The sequence below is a fragment of the Trichomycterus rosablanca genome, chromosome 2 (genome assembly GCF_030014385.1).
Source record: "Trichomycterus rosablanca isolate fTriRos1 chromosome 2, fTriRos1.hap1, whole genome shotgun sequence".
NCBI classification, from domain to species: Eukaryota; Metazoa; Chordata; class Actinopteri; order Siluriformes; family Trichomycteridae; genus Trichomycterus; species Trichomycterus rosablanca.
The window spans coordinates 33,520,956-33,540,088 of record NC_085989.1 but is presented as its reverse complement, the minus strand read 5'-3'; the positions used below and the strand labels follow the sequence as shown (position 1 = coordinate 33,540,088).

Genomic DNA, 19,133 nt, shown 5'->3' with positions numbered 1-19,133 from the left:
ATAACCTTTATTTAATGTTTTTTTTTCTGGATTTTTTGTTGATATTCTGTCTCTTTCTGTTAAAATAAACCTTCCATAAAATTATAGACTGTTCAAGTCATTGTAAGGGGGTAAACTTACAAAATCAGCAGGGGATCAAATACTTATTTTCCCCACTGTAAGTATATATACAGTGCCTTGCAAAAGTATTCGGCCCCCTTGAACTTTTCAACCTTTTGCCACATTTCAGGCTTCAAACATAACGATATGAAATTGTAATTTTTTTTGGAGAATCAACAAGTGGGACACAATCGTGAAGTGGAACGAAATTTATTGGATATTTTAAACTTTTTTTAGAAATAAAAAACTAAAAAGTGGGGCGTGCAATATTATTCGGCCCCTTTACTTTCAGTGCAGCAAACTCACTCCAGAAGTTCAGTGAGGATCTCTGAATGATCCAATGTTGACCTAAATGACTGATGGTGATAAATAGAATCCACCTGTGTGTAATCAAGTCTCCGTATAAATGCACCTGCTCTGTGATAGTCTCAGAGTTCTGTTTAAAGTGCAGAGAGCATCATGAAGACCAAGGAACACACCAGGCAGGTCCGAGATACTGTTGTGGAGAAGTTTAAAGCCGGATTTGGATACAAAAAGATTTCCCAAGCTTTAAACATCTTAAGGAGCACTGTGCAAGCGATTATGTTGAAATGGAAGGAGTATCAGACCACTGCAAATCTACCAAGACCCGGCCGTCCCTCTAAACTTTCAGCTCAAACAAGGAGAAGACTGATCAGAGATGCAGCCAAGAGGCCCATGATCACTCTGAATGAACTGCAGAGATCTACAGCTGAGGTGGGAGACTCTGTCCATAGGACACAATCAGTCGTACACTGCACAAATCTGGCCTTTATGGAAGAGTGGCAAGAAGAAAGCCATTTCTCAAAGATATCCATAAAAAGTCACCTGGGAGACACACCAAACATGTGGAAGAAGGTGCTCTGGTCAGATGAAACCAAAATCGAACTTTTTGGCCACAATGCAAAACGTTATGTTTGGCGTAAAAGCAACACAGCTCATCACCCTGAACACACCATCCCCACTGTCAAACATGGTGGTGGCAGCATCATGGTTTGGGCCTGCTTTTCTTCAGCAGGGACAGGGAAGATGGTTAAAATTGATGGGAAGATGGATGGAGCCAAATACAGGACCATTCTGGAAGAAAACCTGTTGCAGTCTGCAAAAGACCTGAGACTGGGATGGAGATTTATCTTCCAACAAGACAATGATCCAAAACATAAAGCAAAATCTACAATGGAATGGTTCACAAATAAACGTATCCAGGTGTTAGAATGGCCAAGTCAAAGTCCAGACCTGAATCCCATTGAGAATCTGTGGAAAGAGCTGAAAACTGCTGTTCACAAACGCTCTCCATCCAACCTCACTGAGCTCGAGCTGTTTTGAAAGGAAGAATGGGCAAAAATTTCTGTCTCTTGATGTGCAAAACTGATAGAGACATACCCCAAGCGACTTGCAGCTGTAATCGCAGCAAAAGGTGGCGCTACAAAGTATTAACGCAAGGGGGCCGAATAATATTGCACGCCCCACTTTTTAGTTTTTTATTTCTAAAAAAAGTTTAAAATATCCAATAAATTTCGTTCCACTTCACGATTGTGTCCCACTTGTTGTTGATTCTTCACAAAAAATTACAATTTCATATCGTTATGTTTGAAGCCTGAAATGTGGCAAAAGGTTGAAAAGTTCAAGGGGGCCGAATACTTTTGCAAGGCACTGTATATATATATACCGATCAGCCATAACATTAAAACCACATTCTTGTTTCTACACTCACTGTCCATTTTATCAGCTCCACTTACCATATAGAAGCCCTTTGTAGTTCTACAATTATTGACTGTAGTCCATCTGTTACTCTGCATGCTTTGTTAGCCCCCTTTCATGCTGTTCTTCAATGGTCAGGACCCCCAGAGGACCACTACAGAGTAGGTATTATTTGGGTGGTGGATCATTCTCAGCACTGCAGTGACACTGACGTGGTGGTGGTGTGTAAGTGTGTGTTGTGCTGGTATGAGTGGATAAGACACAGCAGTGCTGATGGAGTTTTTAAACACCTCACTGTCACTGCTGGACTGAGAATAGTCCACCAACCAAAAATATATCCAGCCAACAGCGACCCGAGGGCAGCATCCTGTGAACACTGATGAAGATCCCGAAGATGACCAACTCAAACAGCAGCAATAGATGAGCGATCGTCTCTGATTTTACATCTACAAGGTGGACCAACTAGGTAGGAGTGTCTAATAGAGTGGACAGTGAGAGGACACGGTATTTAAAACCACCAGCAGCACTGCTGTGTCTGATCCACTCATACCAGCACAACACACACTAACACACCACCACCACCATGTCAGTGTCACTGCAGTGCTGAGAATCAGCCACTACCTAAATGATACCTACTCTATGGTGGTCTTGTGGGGGTCCTGACCATTGAAGAACAGTGTGAAAGCAAGCTAAAAAGGTATGTAGAGAAACAGATGGACTACAGTCAGTAATTGTAGAACTACAAAGTGCTTCTATATGGTAAGTGGAGCTAATGAAATGGACAGTGAGTGTAGAAACAAGGAGGTGGTTTTAATGTTATGCCTTATCGGTGTAGATAGATAGATACATTAGATAGATAGATAGATAGATAGATAGATAGATAGATAGATAGATAGATAGATAGATAGATAGATAGATAGATAGATAGATAGATAGATAGATAGATAGATAGATAGATAGACAGACAGACAGACAGACAGACAGACAGACAGACAGATAGTATGTAAATAATATATGTAAGGCTTATAAATGTGTTATGAAGGACAAATGCAGATTTAAATTGAGAAATTGTTTTTGACTTTTGTTTTCACAACATTTTTATTTTGGTTATGGTTTATTCCAATATCAAAAGGAAGTATAATTCTATTCTCTACACATGCTTACTGTTTTAACTAGCAGGCAGAATATGTGCTGAAACTTTAAGTATAGCATATTTCTATCCCTAAACATCTTAAATCATCTTACATTTTTTGCAGAGGGTCTAAATGGTTCATGGAAAGATGGAGGTTTTACTCCTTCCAGTTACAGCAGCAGTGGTTTTTGGAGCTGGAGTGCTCCCAGTGACCAGTCCAACCCGTCCACTCCATCCCCACCGCTCTCAGCCGACAGCTTCAGGCCGTTCAAGATGTCCAGCTTCAGTGGGCTGCATGATGATGCTTTGGAAGAACAGGATGCTAGCAGTCTGCTGTTCGATGAGCCCATTCCGCGCAAACGCAAGGTCAGTGACTCAAAACTTCAGCCTGATTTAGCTTATAGTGTGGAGAGGAATAGATGTAGCCAATGAGTCAGGTTTTTCATCACTCAAGTCTGATCTACATGACCAACATGTTTATGTAGAGCGGACTTTGCTACTTCTTCAGGCTGTGTCCCATTTTCATGAGCTGTATGGCAGTTGAAGTAAGATAGATAGAGAGAGATAGATAATAAATGAATGTCTTTATTTGTCATACATATACAGGTGTACAGTACCATGAAATTCTTTTTTGCGTATCCCACTTTGTTTTGGAACTTGGGTCAAAGCGCAGGGTCAGCCATTGTACGGCGCAGAGAGGGTTAAGGGCCTTGCTCAAGGGCCCAACAGTGGCTGAATGGCACTGTGCTACATGTTTGACATGGCAGCTGCAGCACAAGGATGTGACCATGATTCACCGGCTGGGCTTCTAAAAATCAGAACAGAACCTCGCTAGCAAGAGAGCTAGCGGGAGAAAACAGACAGGTAGTCGATCAGTCACTGCGGCAGACAAACAAGCAGAGTGACAAACAAAAGGAGACTGCACCTAGAGCTGAGTCGCAGGGTACTTCTATAAAGCATCACCCCCTGGTGTAGTGAGTAACGTTTGATGAGCCGCAGGGAATCTTCTGAAGTGTAGTTCAAAGAGGATTACACCTTTCGTCCAACTGAGCCTTTACCACTCACTGGCGGCCCTATATGGACTTCAGGTCGGCCTGTTCGACTACCTTATTCCTTCTAGTTTCCAATCTAAATACATTTACTACATTTTTATGTCAACACTAAGAAAAATTGCATTTACATACTTTAGTTAATGCTAATGTTTTCATCTTTGGGATCTAAACGTATTTACTGTTTCTTTGTACTTGTATTATTTTAACAGTTTTGAATATTTTATTGATTAATACTCCAATGCATTTAATTAAGATTTTTCCTGGCTGCTCTTGCATTAGGGGTTGCCACAGCAGATCTTTCTGGTCTGCACACCTGATCTGGCACAGTTATATGTCGGATGCCCCTCCTGACACAACTGTATTTATTTTTATTACCTTTATATGTGTGGAGAACCTTGCCATCTCACACTGCATGTGAACAAAAATAAAGTGATTACAAAATACAAATAAATTATTTAATAAACTATGAAGTTATGTTTCTGCAGAACTCCATGAAGGTGATGTTCAAGTGTTTGTGGAAGAACTGTGGCAAGGTGTTGAGTACTGCAGCTGGGATCCAGAGGCACATACGTACCATGCACCTCGGGTAAGCGCATCCAACCACTCCAGCTCATGTTCACCTAAACCACAAGTACTATAGCACCATAAAAACACAAAAGAAGGGTTTATGAAATGGCAATAAGGGAAAGGTGGTTTAATGACTGTTAACTAGTTTCAGCAGTGTGACTGCAGGACCTCATAATCCTGGAATATAAGAAGATGATCACTAAAGAGTGTTATTACCATAGGCTTTATCTGGCTCTGTTATGGCTGTGCAAAGCCTCCTTAAACCATAAAATTCATCTAGATGCAGGAAATATGGTTCATTATAGATGTTCATTTATTTTATATTTATTTATAATATATAATATTATATATAATATTTATTTATTCTGACTTAAATGTCATGTTTTACAACACTTTGATTACGTTCATGACAGGAGAGGTAATTACTGGTTACACAAGAATCATCAGTTTAAGTTACATTTCAAATACAGTCATGGACAATTTTGTATCTCCAATTTACCTCACTCGCATTTCTTTGGACAATGGGAGGAAACCAAAGCTCCCAGAGGAAACCCACAGACACAGGGAGAACATGCAAACTCCACACAGAAAGGACCCTGGACAGTTGGGAATCGAATCCAGGGCCCTCTTGCTGTGAGGCGACAGTGCTACCCACCAATCCACTGTACCGCCCTAGATTAGACTATAATATTGTTTTCTATTACCCAGGGGTCCAGGATGTGTGCTCCTTAAACCAAGCAATGCATCTTTGTGCATTAGCCTTTAATAGAAAAGGTTTCTGCTATGAATTATTGCTTTGTAATGCTCATGATGTTTTTGTTAACACTGTTCCTTTCCATTTTTGTGGGTATACCTTTAAGCATTATGCAACAATGCCATAGTGGTGCTTATTTATGCCTCTCAGTAAGCTTTGTCCACTGTTTCTTTTTACTACTGCTGGTCCATGTTTGACATACACCGCCATGTATGTTGAGACTGATCATTCAAAATAATCTAGTACAAAATCTTATTTTTCAAATTGTGTGGTGGTGTCTCTGGAACTCATGTTACCTCATGTTGAAATCTCACAAACTGCTAAACTGGCAAGAGTTTTTGTTTCAAAGCTGCCTCACATTGTTCATATTATTAGCTTAACAGAACTTATCTGTGCAACTGTTTTTGAAAATGTAATTTAAGTAATTTTGTCATCTGCTGTTTCTGCTTGAGGACACATGATGAAGCTTATCAGATAATTACAGAATCTCTCATAAGTGAAGTCAGGTGTATTAGTTTAGGAAAAAACACTAAAGGGCTTGAGTCATAAAGGCAATAAATGATAAGGTACTTCCAATTATCCACAGTTCACATTCTGTAGAACAGTCATACCCAAGCATCACTCTTGGAAATTATCCGTGGCTTAACTGCTGGTGAGTCAAATGGGGGTTGTAAATAGCAGTAAATTAGATTCAATATATATGCTATAACATATTCAAAATAATGTTCAAATATTTCAGAAAATTAATGTAATATACATGAAATGAACTATTAACACAAAGCATGGCTCTAAATGTGTTAGGGAGTGGGTAACATTGCCAGTAGATGCTGAGCTAACTGAAGGCAGGCCTGTGAGAGGTCAGAGCGAGGTTAATGTCTGTGTAGAAATGCTGTCTTAAGCGTCTCTATTTACCACCGGTTATTATTCATCGTTTAAATCCCAACTACCAGATCAAAGCACATGGAGCTTAGTGTGGCTCTCTGTACTCGATGCGGCTCTGTGTGGGAGCCCAACGCTGACACGCGATAAGAAGCATCCACAGATTGGACACGTGTCTGAGGGGATGTATGGTGATCCGGCTCTTCTCGATCAGATTGAGGGTTGTTTAAGTGGCAGTGGTTCATAATTGGGAAGTGGAAATGACTAGATTGGGAAACAAAGGGAAATTCATTTAAAAAAATTCATAAAAAATATGTTCAGATAAATAAATGACTGCAATGAACTTCAACCAAATTAAATTAACCAATTAGAAATGTACTTTAGCCTGTTTTAAACAAATTAGAATGTTATTTTGTATTTAGTAGTGAATAATACACCAAATGGATTTGGCAATAGTAATAAATCTTTTCTTGACAAACTTTTATTATTAACATACAATTATTTTATGGGTGTATGTTTTTAATCCACCTTAAATCTAAAGTTTTTATACTTAATTGATATGAACAAAATATATGTTTTAAAAGCAAAAATTAATGAAACATAAATGTATAAGATTAGTATTAGTAGAATTGTTGGCACTTACAGGTTTGAGAGGTCCACTGTAAAAATAATTAGCCTTTTTACAACTTTGTGCATAAGTACTGGCTCATTTTTCCAGATAAACTCAGGGGATTGGCTAGGCCTTGCAAGTACCTTAAAAAAAGGATTGTGCTTGTGTGGTTCAGCAGTCTAATGCACTAGCCCAACTCTGCTGAGATCTGGAGCTCTAGAGTATTAATCCCAGGTGGTGCTATTGATATGACTGGTGCCCAAACAGGCACAATTGACTTTTATTAGATTTTAGAAGAAAAAAAAAATCAGTGAAACGTTTTCATGAAGGGCTTGCATATTTAATGCTGTAGCAAACATTTAAGTATTATACACTTCACATTAAAAGGGCTTTAATTTTATGTACATGTAGTTTAATAGAAGGCTTTTGATAAACTGGCTCTAATTTGCATTTAAGTAATGAAGGAAATGCAGTGTTTGATCAAAACCTAATTAGAGAAGTGCAGCCAATTGGATCAGTTTGCTAATAAGATAATGTTATAACCTTTCCCCGGTTTCCCTCCCCCAGGCGTAACTGTGACTCTGAGTGCAGTGATGGAGAGGAGGATTTCTATTACACTGAGATTAAGCTGAACACAGACTCGGTGGCTGATGGGCTGAGCAGCCTGTCCCCTGCATCTCCATCCATTTTGTCCCCTCCTCCTGCCGGCGAACACAAACGAACCGAGACATCCAGCAGCAATGGTGCATCAAGGAGTGAGTGCAACAGCTCCACCCAACTCAGTCGCTCTGCTCCCAGTGCGCTCTACCTAGTGCACTCTGACCATGCCTACCAGGTATTTACCATTATTATGTATTTCAGCCACAACAATTGCAGATGTTAACAGATGTAATAAATCAGTTATATAAAGTAGATATACTTATTAGTTTGCAGCAGAAGTTTAAGGAAGGGCATTTCCTGTTCCATCATTTGTTAGCCCCCTTTCATGCTGTTCTTCAATGGTCAGGACCACTACAGAGTAGGTATAATTTGGGTCGTGGATGATTCTCAGCACTGCAGTGACACTGACATGGTGGTGGTGTGTTAGTGTGTGTTGTGCTGGTATGAGTTGATATGACACAGCAGCGCTGCTGGAGTTTTTAAACACCTCACTGTCACTGCTGGACTGAGAATAGTCCACCAACCAAAAATATATCCAGCCAACAGCACCCCGTGGGCAGCATCCTGTGACCACTGATGGTGACCATAGAAGATGACCAACTCAAACAGCAGCAATAGATGAGCGATCGTCTCTGACTTTACATTTACAAGGTGGACCAACTAGGTAGGAGTGTCTAATAGAGTGGACAGTGAGTGGACACGGTATTTAAAAACTCCAGCAGCGCTGCTGTGTCTGATCTACTCATACCAGCACAACACACACTAACACACCACCACCATGTCATTGTCACTGCAGTGCTGAGAATCATCCACCACCCTAATAATACCTACTCTGTGGTGGTCCTGTGGGGGTCCTGACCATTGAAGAACAGGGTGAAAGCAGGCTAAAAAAAGTATGTAGAGAAACAGATGGACTACAAATTGTAGAACTACAAAGTGCTTCTATATGGTAAGTTGAGCTGATAAAATGGACAGTGAGTGTAGAAACAAGGAGGTGGTTTTAATGTTATGGCTGATCAGTGTATATAGCTATCAGAGCGATGTGGTGTGTCTGGTAGTAAAAAGCTTATATTAATAAGAATATTCTTTATTATTATTTGCATACTTTGGAGTAAAACTTCATTGAATCATTTTAATTAAATCGTGGCCCTTGAAAATTATAATTTCTTATCTGCTGTTAGGATTCGATTTCTTAATTTCTTATAATGAAAGCTGTCTAAAGTAGATACAGTACAAAAATTAAACACAATTTATATGAATGCACCTGGCTTAATGTAGCTGTGTTGGAGCGTAATTATTACAACAAGCAATAATAACGGATATTAAATATGCATTCACGTTTTGCTATTGCACCAGTAAATTACAGTTAGATGAATTAAATGCAGTGAATTCAACATGTTTTGTTTTGTTTGGAGACACAACTTTTGGGAGAAATTAATGAAAGGCAATAAAGCTGCATAATGAAACTGACAGAACAGTAGCAAGGATTTGCAGAGTATCACATTAATAAAAGGGGTAAAATGCAAAAAATAACTAACTGGAACACATAAAAAAAATACAATTAACCCTTATTCTGCTACTTTCCTAACTGTCACAAGTATATATTAAGACAAATATATATATAAACTGTAAATGTATTCATTTTGTTTCTGGGTTTTCTTTTAAATAAACTTTTATTTATTAAATAATACAATATTTTTGTTACAGAAAAACTATTAATGTTAACATTAATATAAATTTAAATATGTGGCTAACCCACCTCCTGTGAGACCCGAGACCTCTGAGTTTAAATCTCAGCAGTGCTATTAGCTGGCTGGTCATCTACACAGACATGACTGGCTATGTCTGAGAAGGAAAGATGGCCCCATGATGGTTTGGCATCCTTCCAGGGTGTGTGGCTGCATTGCGTTCAGTGATTCTATACAGTGGTTTATACAGTGGTTATTTTTTTGTTTGCTTTCCCTAGTAATAGATCTAGGTTTGAGGTTTTGCGTTTCCATTGTAAGGTTAAGCTAATTTACTAATTGTCATATTTTTATAATATTTTTTACCATCTTTATCAAGGGTGTCAGTAAATCTGAAGCTGATGGTTTATAAACTTTTTATAATAATTGTATATATAATAATAACACTATGCTTTATTACTGGTGCATTTCTTGTGTCCTTGAATCCTACCGTGAATGACCAGAGTAGTCTATCCTACTAACACTCCTATTATACACCTACCATATAGCTGACCTGATGAAAAGAAAAAGATCCAATACAAAGACGATGTAATGTGGCGGTCCCTTTTTACTGATGGATTGTGCAGCAACAGTTACAGTGTATCACAAAAGTGAGTACACCCCTCACATTTCTGCAGATATTGAAGTATATCTTTTCATGGGACAACACTGACAAAATGACACTTTGACACAATGAAAAGTAGTCTGTGTGCAGCTTATATAACAGTGTAAATTTATTCTTCCCTCAAAATAACTCAATATACAGCCATTAATGTCTAAACCACCGGCAACAAAAGTGAGTACACCCCTTAGTGAAAGTTCCTGAAGTGTCAATATTTTGTGTGGCCACCATTATTTCCCAGAACTGCCTTAACTCTCCTGGGCATGGAGTTTACCAGAGCTTCACAGGTTGCCACTGGAATGCTTTTCCACTCCTCCATGACGACATCACGGAGCTGGCGGATATTCGAGACTTTGCGCTCCTCCACCTTCCGCTTGAGGATGCCCCAAAGATGTTCTATTGGGTTTAGGTCTGGAGACATGCTTGGCCAGTCCATCATCTTTACCCTCAGCCTCTTCAATAAAGCAGTGGCCGTCTTAGAGGTGTGTTTGGGGTCATTATCATGCTGGAACACTGCCCTGCGACCCAGTTTCCGGAGGGAGGGGATCATGCTCTGCTTCAGTATTTCACAGTACATATTGGAGTTCATGTGTCCCTCAATGAAATGTAACTCCCCAACACCTGCTGCACTCATGCAGCCCCAGACCATGGCATTCCCACCACCATGCTTGACTGTAGGCATGACACACTTATCTTTGTACTCCTCACCTGATTGCCGCCACACATGCTTGAGACCATCTGAACCAAACAAATTAATCTTGGTCTCATCAGACCATAGGACATGGTTCCAGTAATCCATGTCCTTTGTTGACATGTCTTCAGCAAACTGTTTGCGGGCTTTCTTGTGTAGAGACTTAAGAAGAGGCTTCCTTCTGGGGTGACAGCCATGCAGACCAATTTGATGTAGTGTGCGGCGTATGGTCTGAGCACTGACAGGCTGACCCCCCACCTTTTCAATCTCTGCAGCAATGCTGACAGCACTCCTGCGCCTATCTTTCAAAGACAGCAGTTGGATGTGACGCTGAGCACGTGCACTCAGCTTCTTTGGAAGACCAACGCGAGGTCTGTTCTGAGTGGACCCTGCTCTTTTAAAACGCTGGATGATCTTGGCCACTGTGCTGCAGCTCAGTTTCAGGGTGTTGGCAATCTTCTTGTAGCCTTGGCCATCTTCATGTAGCGCAACAATTCGTCTTTTAAGATCCTCAGAGAGTTCTTTGCCATGAGGTGCCATGTTGGAACTTTCAGTGACCAGTATGAGAGAGTGTGAGAGCTGTACTACTACATTGAACACACCTGCTTCCTATGCACACCTGAGACCTAGTAACACTAACGAGTCACATGACATTTTGGAGGGAAAATGACAAGCAGTGCTCAATTTGGACATTTAGGGGTGGAGTCTCTTAGGGGTGTACTCACTTTTGTTGCCGGTGGTTTAGACATTAATGGCTGTATATTGAGTTATTTTGAGGGAAGAATAAATTTACACTGTTATATAAGCTGCACACAGACTACTTTTCATTGTGTCAAAGTGTCATTTTGTCAGTGTTGTCCCATGAAAAGATATACTTCAATATCTGCAGAAATGTGAGGGGTGTACTCACTTTTGTGATACACTGTAATGAAGTGCTGCAGTTTCCCAGGTCAAGGGTGCTTAACTCGAGTCCGAAAGGGTCAAGATTAATCACAGTTTCAGCTTATTTGTTTATTACCAGTAGATAGAGCAGGAAAATCATCAAACTGTCGTGCACTCTGGTTTTTGCTTCTCACCTTGCTTTATCTGATAGTATGTCTGTGGAAATTTGTGCCCATTCAGTCAACAGGGTGATTGTATGGCTGGGGACTGATGTTGGTCAAAAAAGCTTTAATTGATGTTCTAGTTCATGCCAAAGCTGTTCAGTGTGGCTGAGGTCAGACCACTGGTATTTCTTTAAACCATCTTTTCGTGTCTTTAAAGACCTTGCTTTGTGCACAGGGGCATGGTTATACTAGAACAGGATTCCCTAAACTTAAAAGTTGGAAGCATACAATTTCCTTTATATAACTGATTTAGCTATTGCTGTGGCTGAAACACATGAATACAAAAATTAGAAGGTCTGTCCCAATACATTTGTCCATATAGTGTCTCTAAAAGTAAGTGCTATCTCTCCACAGGCCACGGCTCCAGTCTCTATTCCCTCCACCAGTTCAGCTCACTTCACTCCTTCTACCAGCAACAGCTTTAGCATTTCCTGGCAGTCTCCACCTGTCAGCTTTACCGGCACCCCTGTGAGTACAATATCACCAGCATACATTCATCTTTATGTACACTATATGGCCAAAGCATGTGAACACCCCTGCTTGATAGTGGGTTTATGCATTTTAACCACACCTATTGCTAACGACTATATAAAATTAATTATACAAATTAATTAAATCTAGCTGAAGTAGCCGCTCAGGTGGCGCAGTGGTAAAGTACGCTGGTGCACCAGATTTGGGGTTCTGAATGCATCCTATCGAATCTCGACTCTACCTTTCCGACTGGGTTGGGCGGCAGTATGAAGGGTTAGAGGGTAGAGAGTCGAATCATTGGTCCTCATAAGTGGTACAACTGCGGCCCCTGCTGGCTGACTGATGGCGCCTGCACAGGGCTGAGGAATAATGCTGATGGGGGTGTGACCCTCCGTACACAGCGTCCATTCGTGTATGAACTCGACTCGTGCAGGTGAAAAATGCAGTCTGTACTGATTGCTTATCGGAGGGGGCGCAAGTCAGTTGAGAGGCGTCCTCAGTCAGCGGTGAAGGGTCGAACCAGTATAGAGGACGCAATCAGGCTAATTGGACATGACTAGAATAGGGGAGAAAAATTGGGGGGAAAAAATGGGGGGAAAATAGATCTAGCTGAAGTAGCTGGTGGGGTGGGATGCTGCTTGTTCATTGCCGTCCACAGCCTGAACCGGGTTTCTTTTCTTTTTTTATTTTATGGGAAATGGGTTGTCACGAGGACTCTGGGTAGCTTGCCATATTGTGACAACCAGTTTTCATTTCTGCACTATCACTTCTATATCCACTTTCTCCGTAGTGGGCTGTACATGATTTTGCTTCTTTATTTTGTTACATTGTTTTCCCTTTTTAGCCGCAGTATTCTTTAACCTCGGTTAAGCATCATGCATGAACTGGGTTCATTTTAAATTTTCTAAGGTGCAGGGATTTATAATTTAATGTTGCATTTTCAGTTAATATGATGGAACTCATATTTTTTATATAATTAAAATGAGCTGGTGTGTAACCATTGTTTAGTCACTTTAATTCAGTCTCTCTTGCATTTATTTGTTTGTCGTATACACAACAAACAATAACCAAGCTGAATTCTGCTGCAGGCCTCTCCCACTAACAGTCGCACCCAGGGCTTTAATGAGCAGCGCTCACAGACCACAGCAGCGCCCCCATCTCTACCCCGAACCTCAGGATCACTCAGGTATGTATTTTTATTTTACATGCTCTACAGCAGTGTTTACTTTTTTTTTTCCCCCTAATCTAGTCATATCCAGTTACCCTGATTGCGTTATGCTTCACCTCCACCGATACAACCCTCCACTGCTGAGGAACTTCGCAACTGACACACACCCCCTCCGACACGTGCTCAGTACCGACTGCCTCTTTTCATCTGCACAAGGCGAGTTCATATGCGGATCAGCCTTGTGCATAGAGAGCCACACCCTGGTCAGCATTATTCCTTAACTCTGCACAGGCGCCATCAATTAGCCAGCAGAGGTCGTAATTGCACCAGTTTTATCCCACCCCTGAACAACAGCCAATTGAGCTGAGATTCGATATGATGTATTTGAGATCCCAGCTTTGGTGCGCTAGCGTGTTTTACCGCTGTGCCACCTGAGCGGCCTAAGCAGTGTTTACTTTTAACAGGCTTGATCATCAATAATTAATTCATGTTATAAATCGCTTAATCATGGTTAGAGTTGCAGTAGGTGTGACCCAGAAATGCTTGGGTTGCTAAGTAATTGTACCCAGATTCACCAGACCCAATGTCTGGGGTGCATCCAGTGAATTTGAGGAAACCGGACCCACCGTGACCCTGACAAGGTTAAAGCAATGATAAAACATGAGAATGAAATAATAAAAGAAAGACAGTGTTGTGTGTTGTTTTCTCTTGAATGTTTGTAATAATATCTCCATTGTGCTTGTTCATTTTCAGCAGGAAGTCTCGGGGTGAGGGTAAAAAGTGCCGTAAGGTGTACGGGATGGAAAATCGAGACATGTGGTGTACAGCCTGCCGCTGGAAAAAAGCCTGCCAGAGGTTTGTGGACTGAGCTGCCATGAAAAAAGGGGTGTGACTTTCCCTGCATGCGAAGTATCACTCCTACTCTTTCAGCTCCACAGACTATGCCACAATCTCTCACTTACTGGAATGAATCCAGGACCTGAACTCTTTAAGCATTCGCACTCTAACCAGGGCACTTGCCTTTTTGAATAAAGCTAGAGATGTTTGAGATTGAGAACTTTGTAAAGCACTTGTCTTATCTGTTTTTGGAAACTTTGTATGTTGTGGAGGAACCAATCAAAACTTATCGGGTCCAATCACTGCCTGAACATTTTCTAAAGAACTTGTTGCCTGAACTTGAGTGCTACAATGTGGAGTATAAAAGTAAGGGGTGCTTGTTTTCTATGAACAGTGTTCCAAGGCTTAAGGTGAGTCAACCAGACCCAACAATTCCTGTTCTGGTCCAAGAGGAGGTACTTGGGAATGAGGACATGTGTGCCCCCTAGTGGACATGGATTAATGCAAAAAAAGGCTTGGAAGCCTCCACTTTTCTTCCGAATCATCTCAAGCAATTACACGTGAGGAAGAGACAAGTTTTCTATCTGTTTTATATGTACTACTTTCAGGGATGCGATCACAGAAAGCAAAACCAGCAGCTATGTGTAAAAGCAGTGAAGGCAAAGAGTTTTTCAACATAGGAATATCTACCTGCAACCAAAAAGGTTTTTTATGTGCCATTTTTTTCCTTTTTTTGTTCCTGCTGTAAATAATGCTGTGTCAAGGTACTTTCAATTTGATGAGGCTGTTTGTTTTCCATCGAACGTACAGAAACCCTCGTTTGTAATGAACAGGTCAGCATGTCGCCTGTGGAGGGCCAACAAACACACAGCTTTGCTTTTAAAAGCTTCGAAAGCGAGCTCCTGCTCCTCTCACCATTTTTCTGACCTCACATGTTGAAGCAGGAAGGAACAGAGTTACAGCACTTACCCACTGGAGCTGGAAGCACTTGACTGTTTTATATTTGTCTGTGATTGATATGGTATGAAGTATTTACACCGTGGTGATCTTGGAGGAGGAAGAAACTTGGGCTTTTCTACACGCTGCTCCAGGTGATGAAGACTGGATCAAGAGTTTTCTCTTTATTTCACTGGGGTTGTGTTCTTAGGAGCTCATCACCTTTTTGACTCCAGCCCCGATGACGTTTATGCAAGAAGAAAACGGCTGCTCAGCGGGCAGTTGTAAGTTCTCTGGCGCTGTTTTTGTCACTTTGATGCAGTATTGTATAAAAACCATGCGTAATACAACCATGCACCAACACCAGCTAGCACAAACATCATGGCTTTGTCATCTTTAGCAGCTCTCATGTATGTCGTACTATTCCAGAAATGTTTTCTTTTTATCCACAGTACTATCAGGATGTTTTTGGATGTAGTTCTGACCTAAGCTAAATGTTTTCTGTCATTGAAATGTTTATAATACTAGTGGAATTTATTTTCCTTCACTACATGTGAAGCCTTCAACAGTGTTTTCTTAAGAGCATTTTATTAACAAATGCATTAACCCTCTTGTTGTGTTCTAGTCAAAGTTAAACAATTTGCTTTCTTTTGCTGTTGGACCCCCTTGGCTGCCTGGACAGTTTCAAGTCTGTGGAACTGTACTGAATGTATAAAACACCTTTTATCCATAAGATATAAGCTCAGATTGTGTTTCCATTACGGTTGTGGCACCTGCTATATAACACATTGTTCCAAAATCTCCCATAGGTGCTGAATCGGGTTGAGATCCATAGCAAGCATAAAATATATCACTATAATTTTTATTTAGATCAAATGATTCAGCATCTCACTGTGTTATACAAATGAGGCAAATATATCTCCTATCAAGATATATTCCTAAACCGTACCAGTCAAGCATTCTGGCCTGTACTGTTCTCTTAATATTCGCCTCACGTATTTACAGTTACAAGAGAAATAGGAATGAGGTTACCTAAAAGGTATAATGCATAAAAACCAAGGATGATTTACTGATTTGAACACAGCATGAGGGTTAGTTTTATATGAGTGATTTTTCAAACAGTACATGAAGATAAAGTTACTGTCATTTTGTTATGGGAAAGTCTTTGTTGATAAAGAAATACAAGCTATATACACAGTTCATGTTTACATGTTATTCCAAAGTAAAATGTGTATTTGGTGGTTTGTGCATCTTCTTCTCTATAATGACGGTGTTTTTTTACATTCTAAGTATTTTACATTTTGTTGCTGCTTTGTGTTCCTGAAAGAATCCAATACTCCATCCAAACAATGTTGATCAACCAAGACGTTTTTGGTGTTCCACATTTCCTGTCCCACGTTTCTTAGCATTTGCATTTGTTCATTTAACAGGGTCGTGTATCCAAAGTGGGTTACAGAAAATGCAGCATAAAAACCATCCTGGTTCTTGGGAAGTGTCCTCTTAGGCTGTGTGATGCGGTTAAGCAGGAACAGATAAGCAAGACAATGTATTGTTTCTAAAGCTCTACCATTATACAGCCTTGTCTACTCAAAAACCAACTCTGACTGTTTCACTATAAGGCCATGGCTTCGGTCTATGAAAAATGAGACCAAGATCTTCTGAATACTAACTAAGATACTAGTGTCTTACATTAGCAGAATTATTAGAGTACATATGAAGAGAAGATTGAAACTCATGCAGTGATATCAATGATTCAAGAGTAAACACTCATTATTAGAGTTTAAAATAAAGCTGGGTGGTTGTTTTTTATTGTGATTTCTGAAAATGTCATATTGCTTATGGTAACTGCCATGCCTACCTGTTGTAGCAGCAAAATCTGCTAGTGAGGCAGTTTGGTGAACATTTATTTGAGTTTTTTTTATTATTAAATATTGCAATAAAGTTCTTTATTTCACCCAGCTTTACCTAAAAGTTATAATTTTCTATTCAAATGTGAATATATAATGTATTTGATAAGTTGATAAGTTTAGGATACTATAAAAGCTGTTGCTTGTCCAAAGCTCTTATTGGCTATTTGGTGCTACAATACCCCAAACATCATAAGGTGATAATATAAGAAGCGGCCCGGTCTTCCCAGACAAAACAAATGAAACTGTTTAAATTATGTTTCCATGGCCTCTGTGTGTTTTCTGTTCAAATGTCAATAAATAGTTATTCACAGATGTTATGGTAATTACCACAGATGAGATGGTGGATGATTTACTGACTAAACACTGCAATATTTTACATGGGAGTATAAAAGGTGCCATCACTGCCTGTTTTGAGTACAATCCTGAAGCCACATTGCTGTTCTTTTTGCATTATATCACTGTGCCACAGACTTTCTTGTATGTGACTGGTTATGGCACACATCTGATAATTACATTATTTCTATGTAGTTACATGTTAAATAGTCATTTTCAGAATTTGCAAAATCCACCAACACAGCTACTGTTGTACAGTATAAAGCTTGCTTTCTCCAAATAACAGATATCTCCAGTGTTAGGTTTCAACTTGTCTCATTCATCAAGTCTTTTGATTGATTTTCATGTATCTGTGTTCAATATACAGCATAATAATCAAGGTACATAATCATATCCACTACTTAAAATATGACTGTTTACTCGAAGTATAAGTGACTTCTACATTGATATGTATATGTGAATATAAGCTGTATTGTGTAACTGCTTTGAATATGAATCAAATTTAGAGTTGACGACACCAACTCAGTGGTGCAGATTCTGTTCTCTTCAGGAAGGCAGGATTACTCTTGCCTAATTTCAGTCAGGCATATTGAACAGTGGGTGTGGGTCTGTGTGCCAACATATACTTGGGTTTCATGTGAATATGCTGTATGAGAGCATGGCCTCATATAGCGCAACAATGATGTTCTGGAAGTGAAAATACCATTCTCTGAGAAGATTGGTCAAAGCTAAAAGGCTGAAATTATACTAGCCACAATTACAAATGTAATATCTTAATAATAACACTGCCATTGCCAACCATGTGCTTGCAGAGGTCTTTGTGTCAAACAGACTTAGCTGTATTCTTAACTTCAGCTGGCTGGCTAGATAATTTGTTAAGATGAAAAGCATAACTAAATAAACGTATAAAACACAGGAAAATACATCAAATAATTACAAAACGTCTATTTGTTGGAGGAAAACTGCTGATTGTATTTTTCACAATGCACAATAAGACAATTGGTTCACCTGGAATATAAAATAAGTACATATTTTTCAGAACCTTTGCCACCTTTTTCATTAAATAATAATAATTTTTTATTAATGATCATTTATTCCCTAGCTGGTTGATTCAGTTTGATGCTTTAAACCAGAGGACTCTAACCTGGGAGTCATACTGCAGGGGGGTCATTAATTTATTTGTAACCCCGTAATAAATTTTTTTATTTATTTTCGCAAACTCCCATGCCGGATGCGCCACCCCCAGATTGGCTGAAGAGGATTGCAGGCTATCACATGTTGCTTTCTAAATGTGTGCAGTCACAGGCCACTTCTTTTCACCTGGTAGTGGTAGATCCCCACATCACATATCACATACGGAGAAACTCGCTATGCCCTCCCTGTATTATCCCCCATTTGTGCAAGGATTTCAACCACACATAATAGCTCTGCTAATATTTAAACTCTCAAATGCTCAAGCTTTTTGCAGTCATGTGCTAGCATATTAGACCGCTGCCCCCACCCCCAAAAAAATGCCTCTATTTAATTGATTGTTGAAATACTGGATTGTTGATCTGCAGCAATACTTAACAACTATTATTTTTCACAGCCAGTTTTTGCATTGTGTATCCTTACCTGATATCTGACGCCATTACAAACAATCTAAACATTTAGCACTTGGTGGCAGCGAAACAATACCAGACATCTTTTTAGGCAGGTCATAATCCAGATATCAGTGGTGCATTGAATAAACATTACACTATGTTGGGAAAACAATCCTTATTAACCTTCATTCAATATTTAACAGTCAGCACCAACCAATGTTGATTTTGTGTTGGAGGGTTAATAGCATACTGGTGATTCTACCCATACTGAACAATGCAC

At 39.8% G+C, this 19,133-nt stretch overlaps 1 protein-coding gene across 2 annotated transcripts in view; it reads left to right on the top strand.

Moving 5' to 3' along the window:
- Window positions 1-17,268, top strand: part of znf704 (zinc finger protein 704) — an 83,786-nt gene extending 66,518 nt beyond the window's left edge. Inside the window, exons 4-9 of one of the 2 annotated variants that reach the window (XM_063014556.1) lie at window positions 3,075-3,316; window positions 4,488-4,588; window positions 7,380-7,647; window positions 11,970-12,083; window positions 13,175-13,272; window positions 14,011-17,268. In XM_063014556.1, the coding sequence (XP_062870626.1) occupies window positions 3,075-3,316; window positions 4,488-4,588; window positions 7,380-7,647; window positions 11,970-12,083; window positions 13,175-13,272; window positions 14,011-14,122 (935 nt within the window). In that variant the 3' untranslated portion in view covers window positions 14,123-17,268. Of the gene's footprint in view, window positions 1-3,074; window positions 3,317-4,487; window positions 4,589-7,379; window positions 7,648-11,969; window positions 12,084-13,174; window positions 13,273-14,007 lie in introns of both variants that reach the window. The other variant, XM_063014546.1, reaches the window with a different exon arrangement.
- The last annotated feature ends 1,865 nt before the right edge of the window (window positions 17,269-19,133 follow it).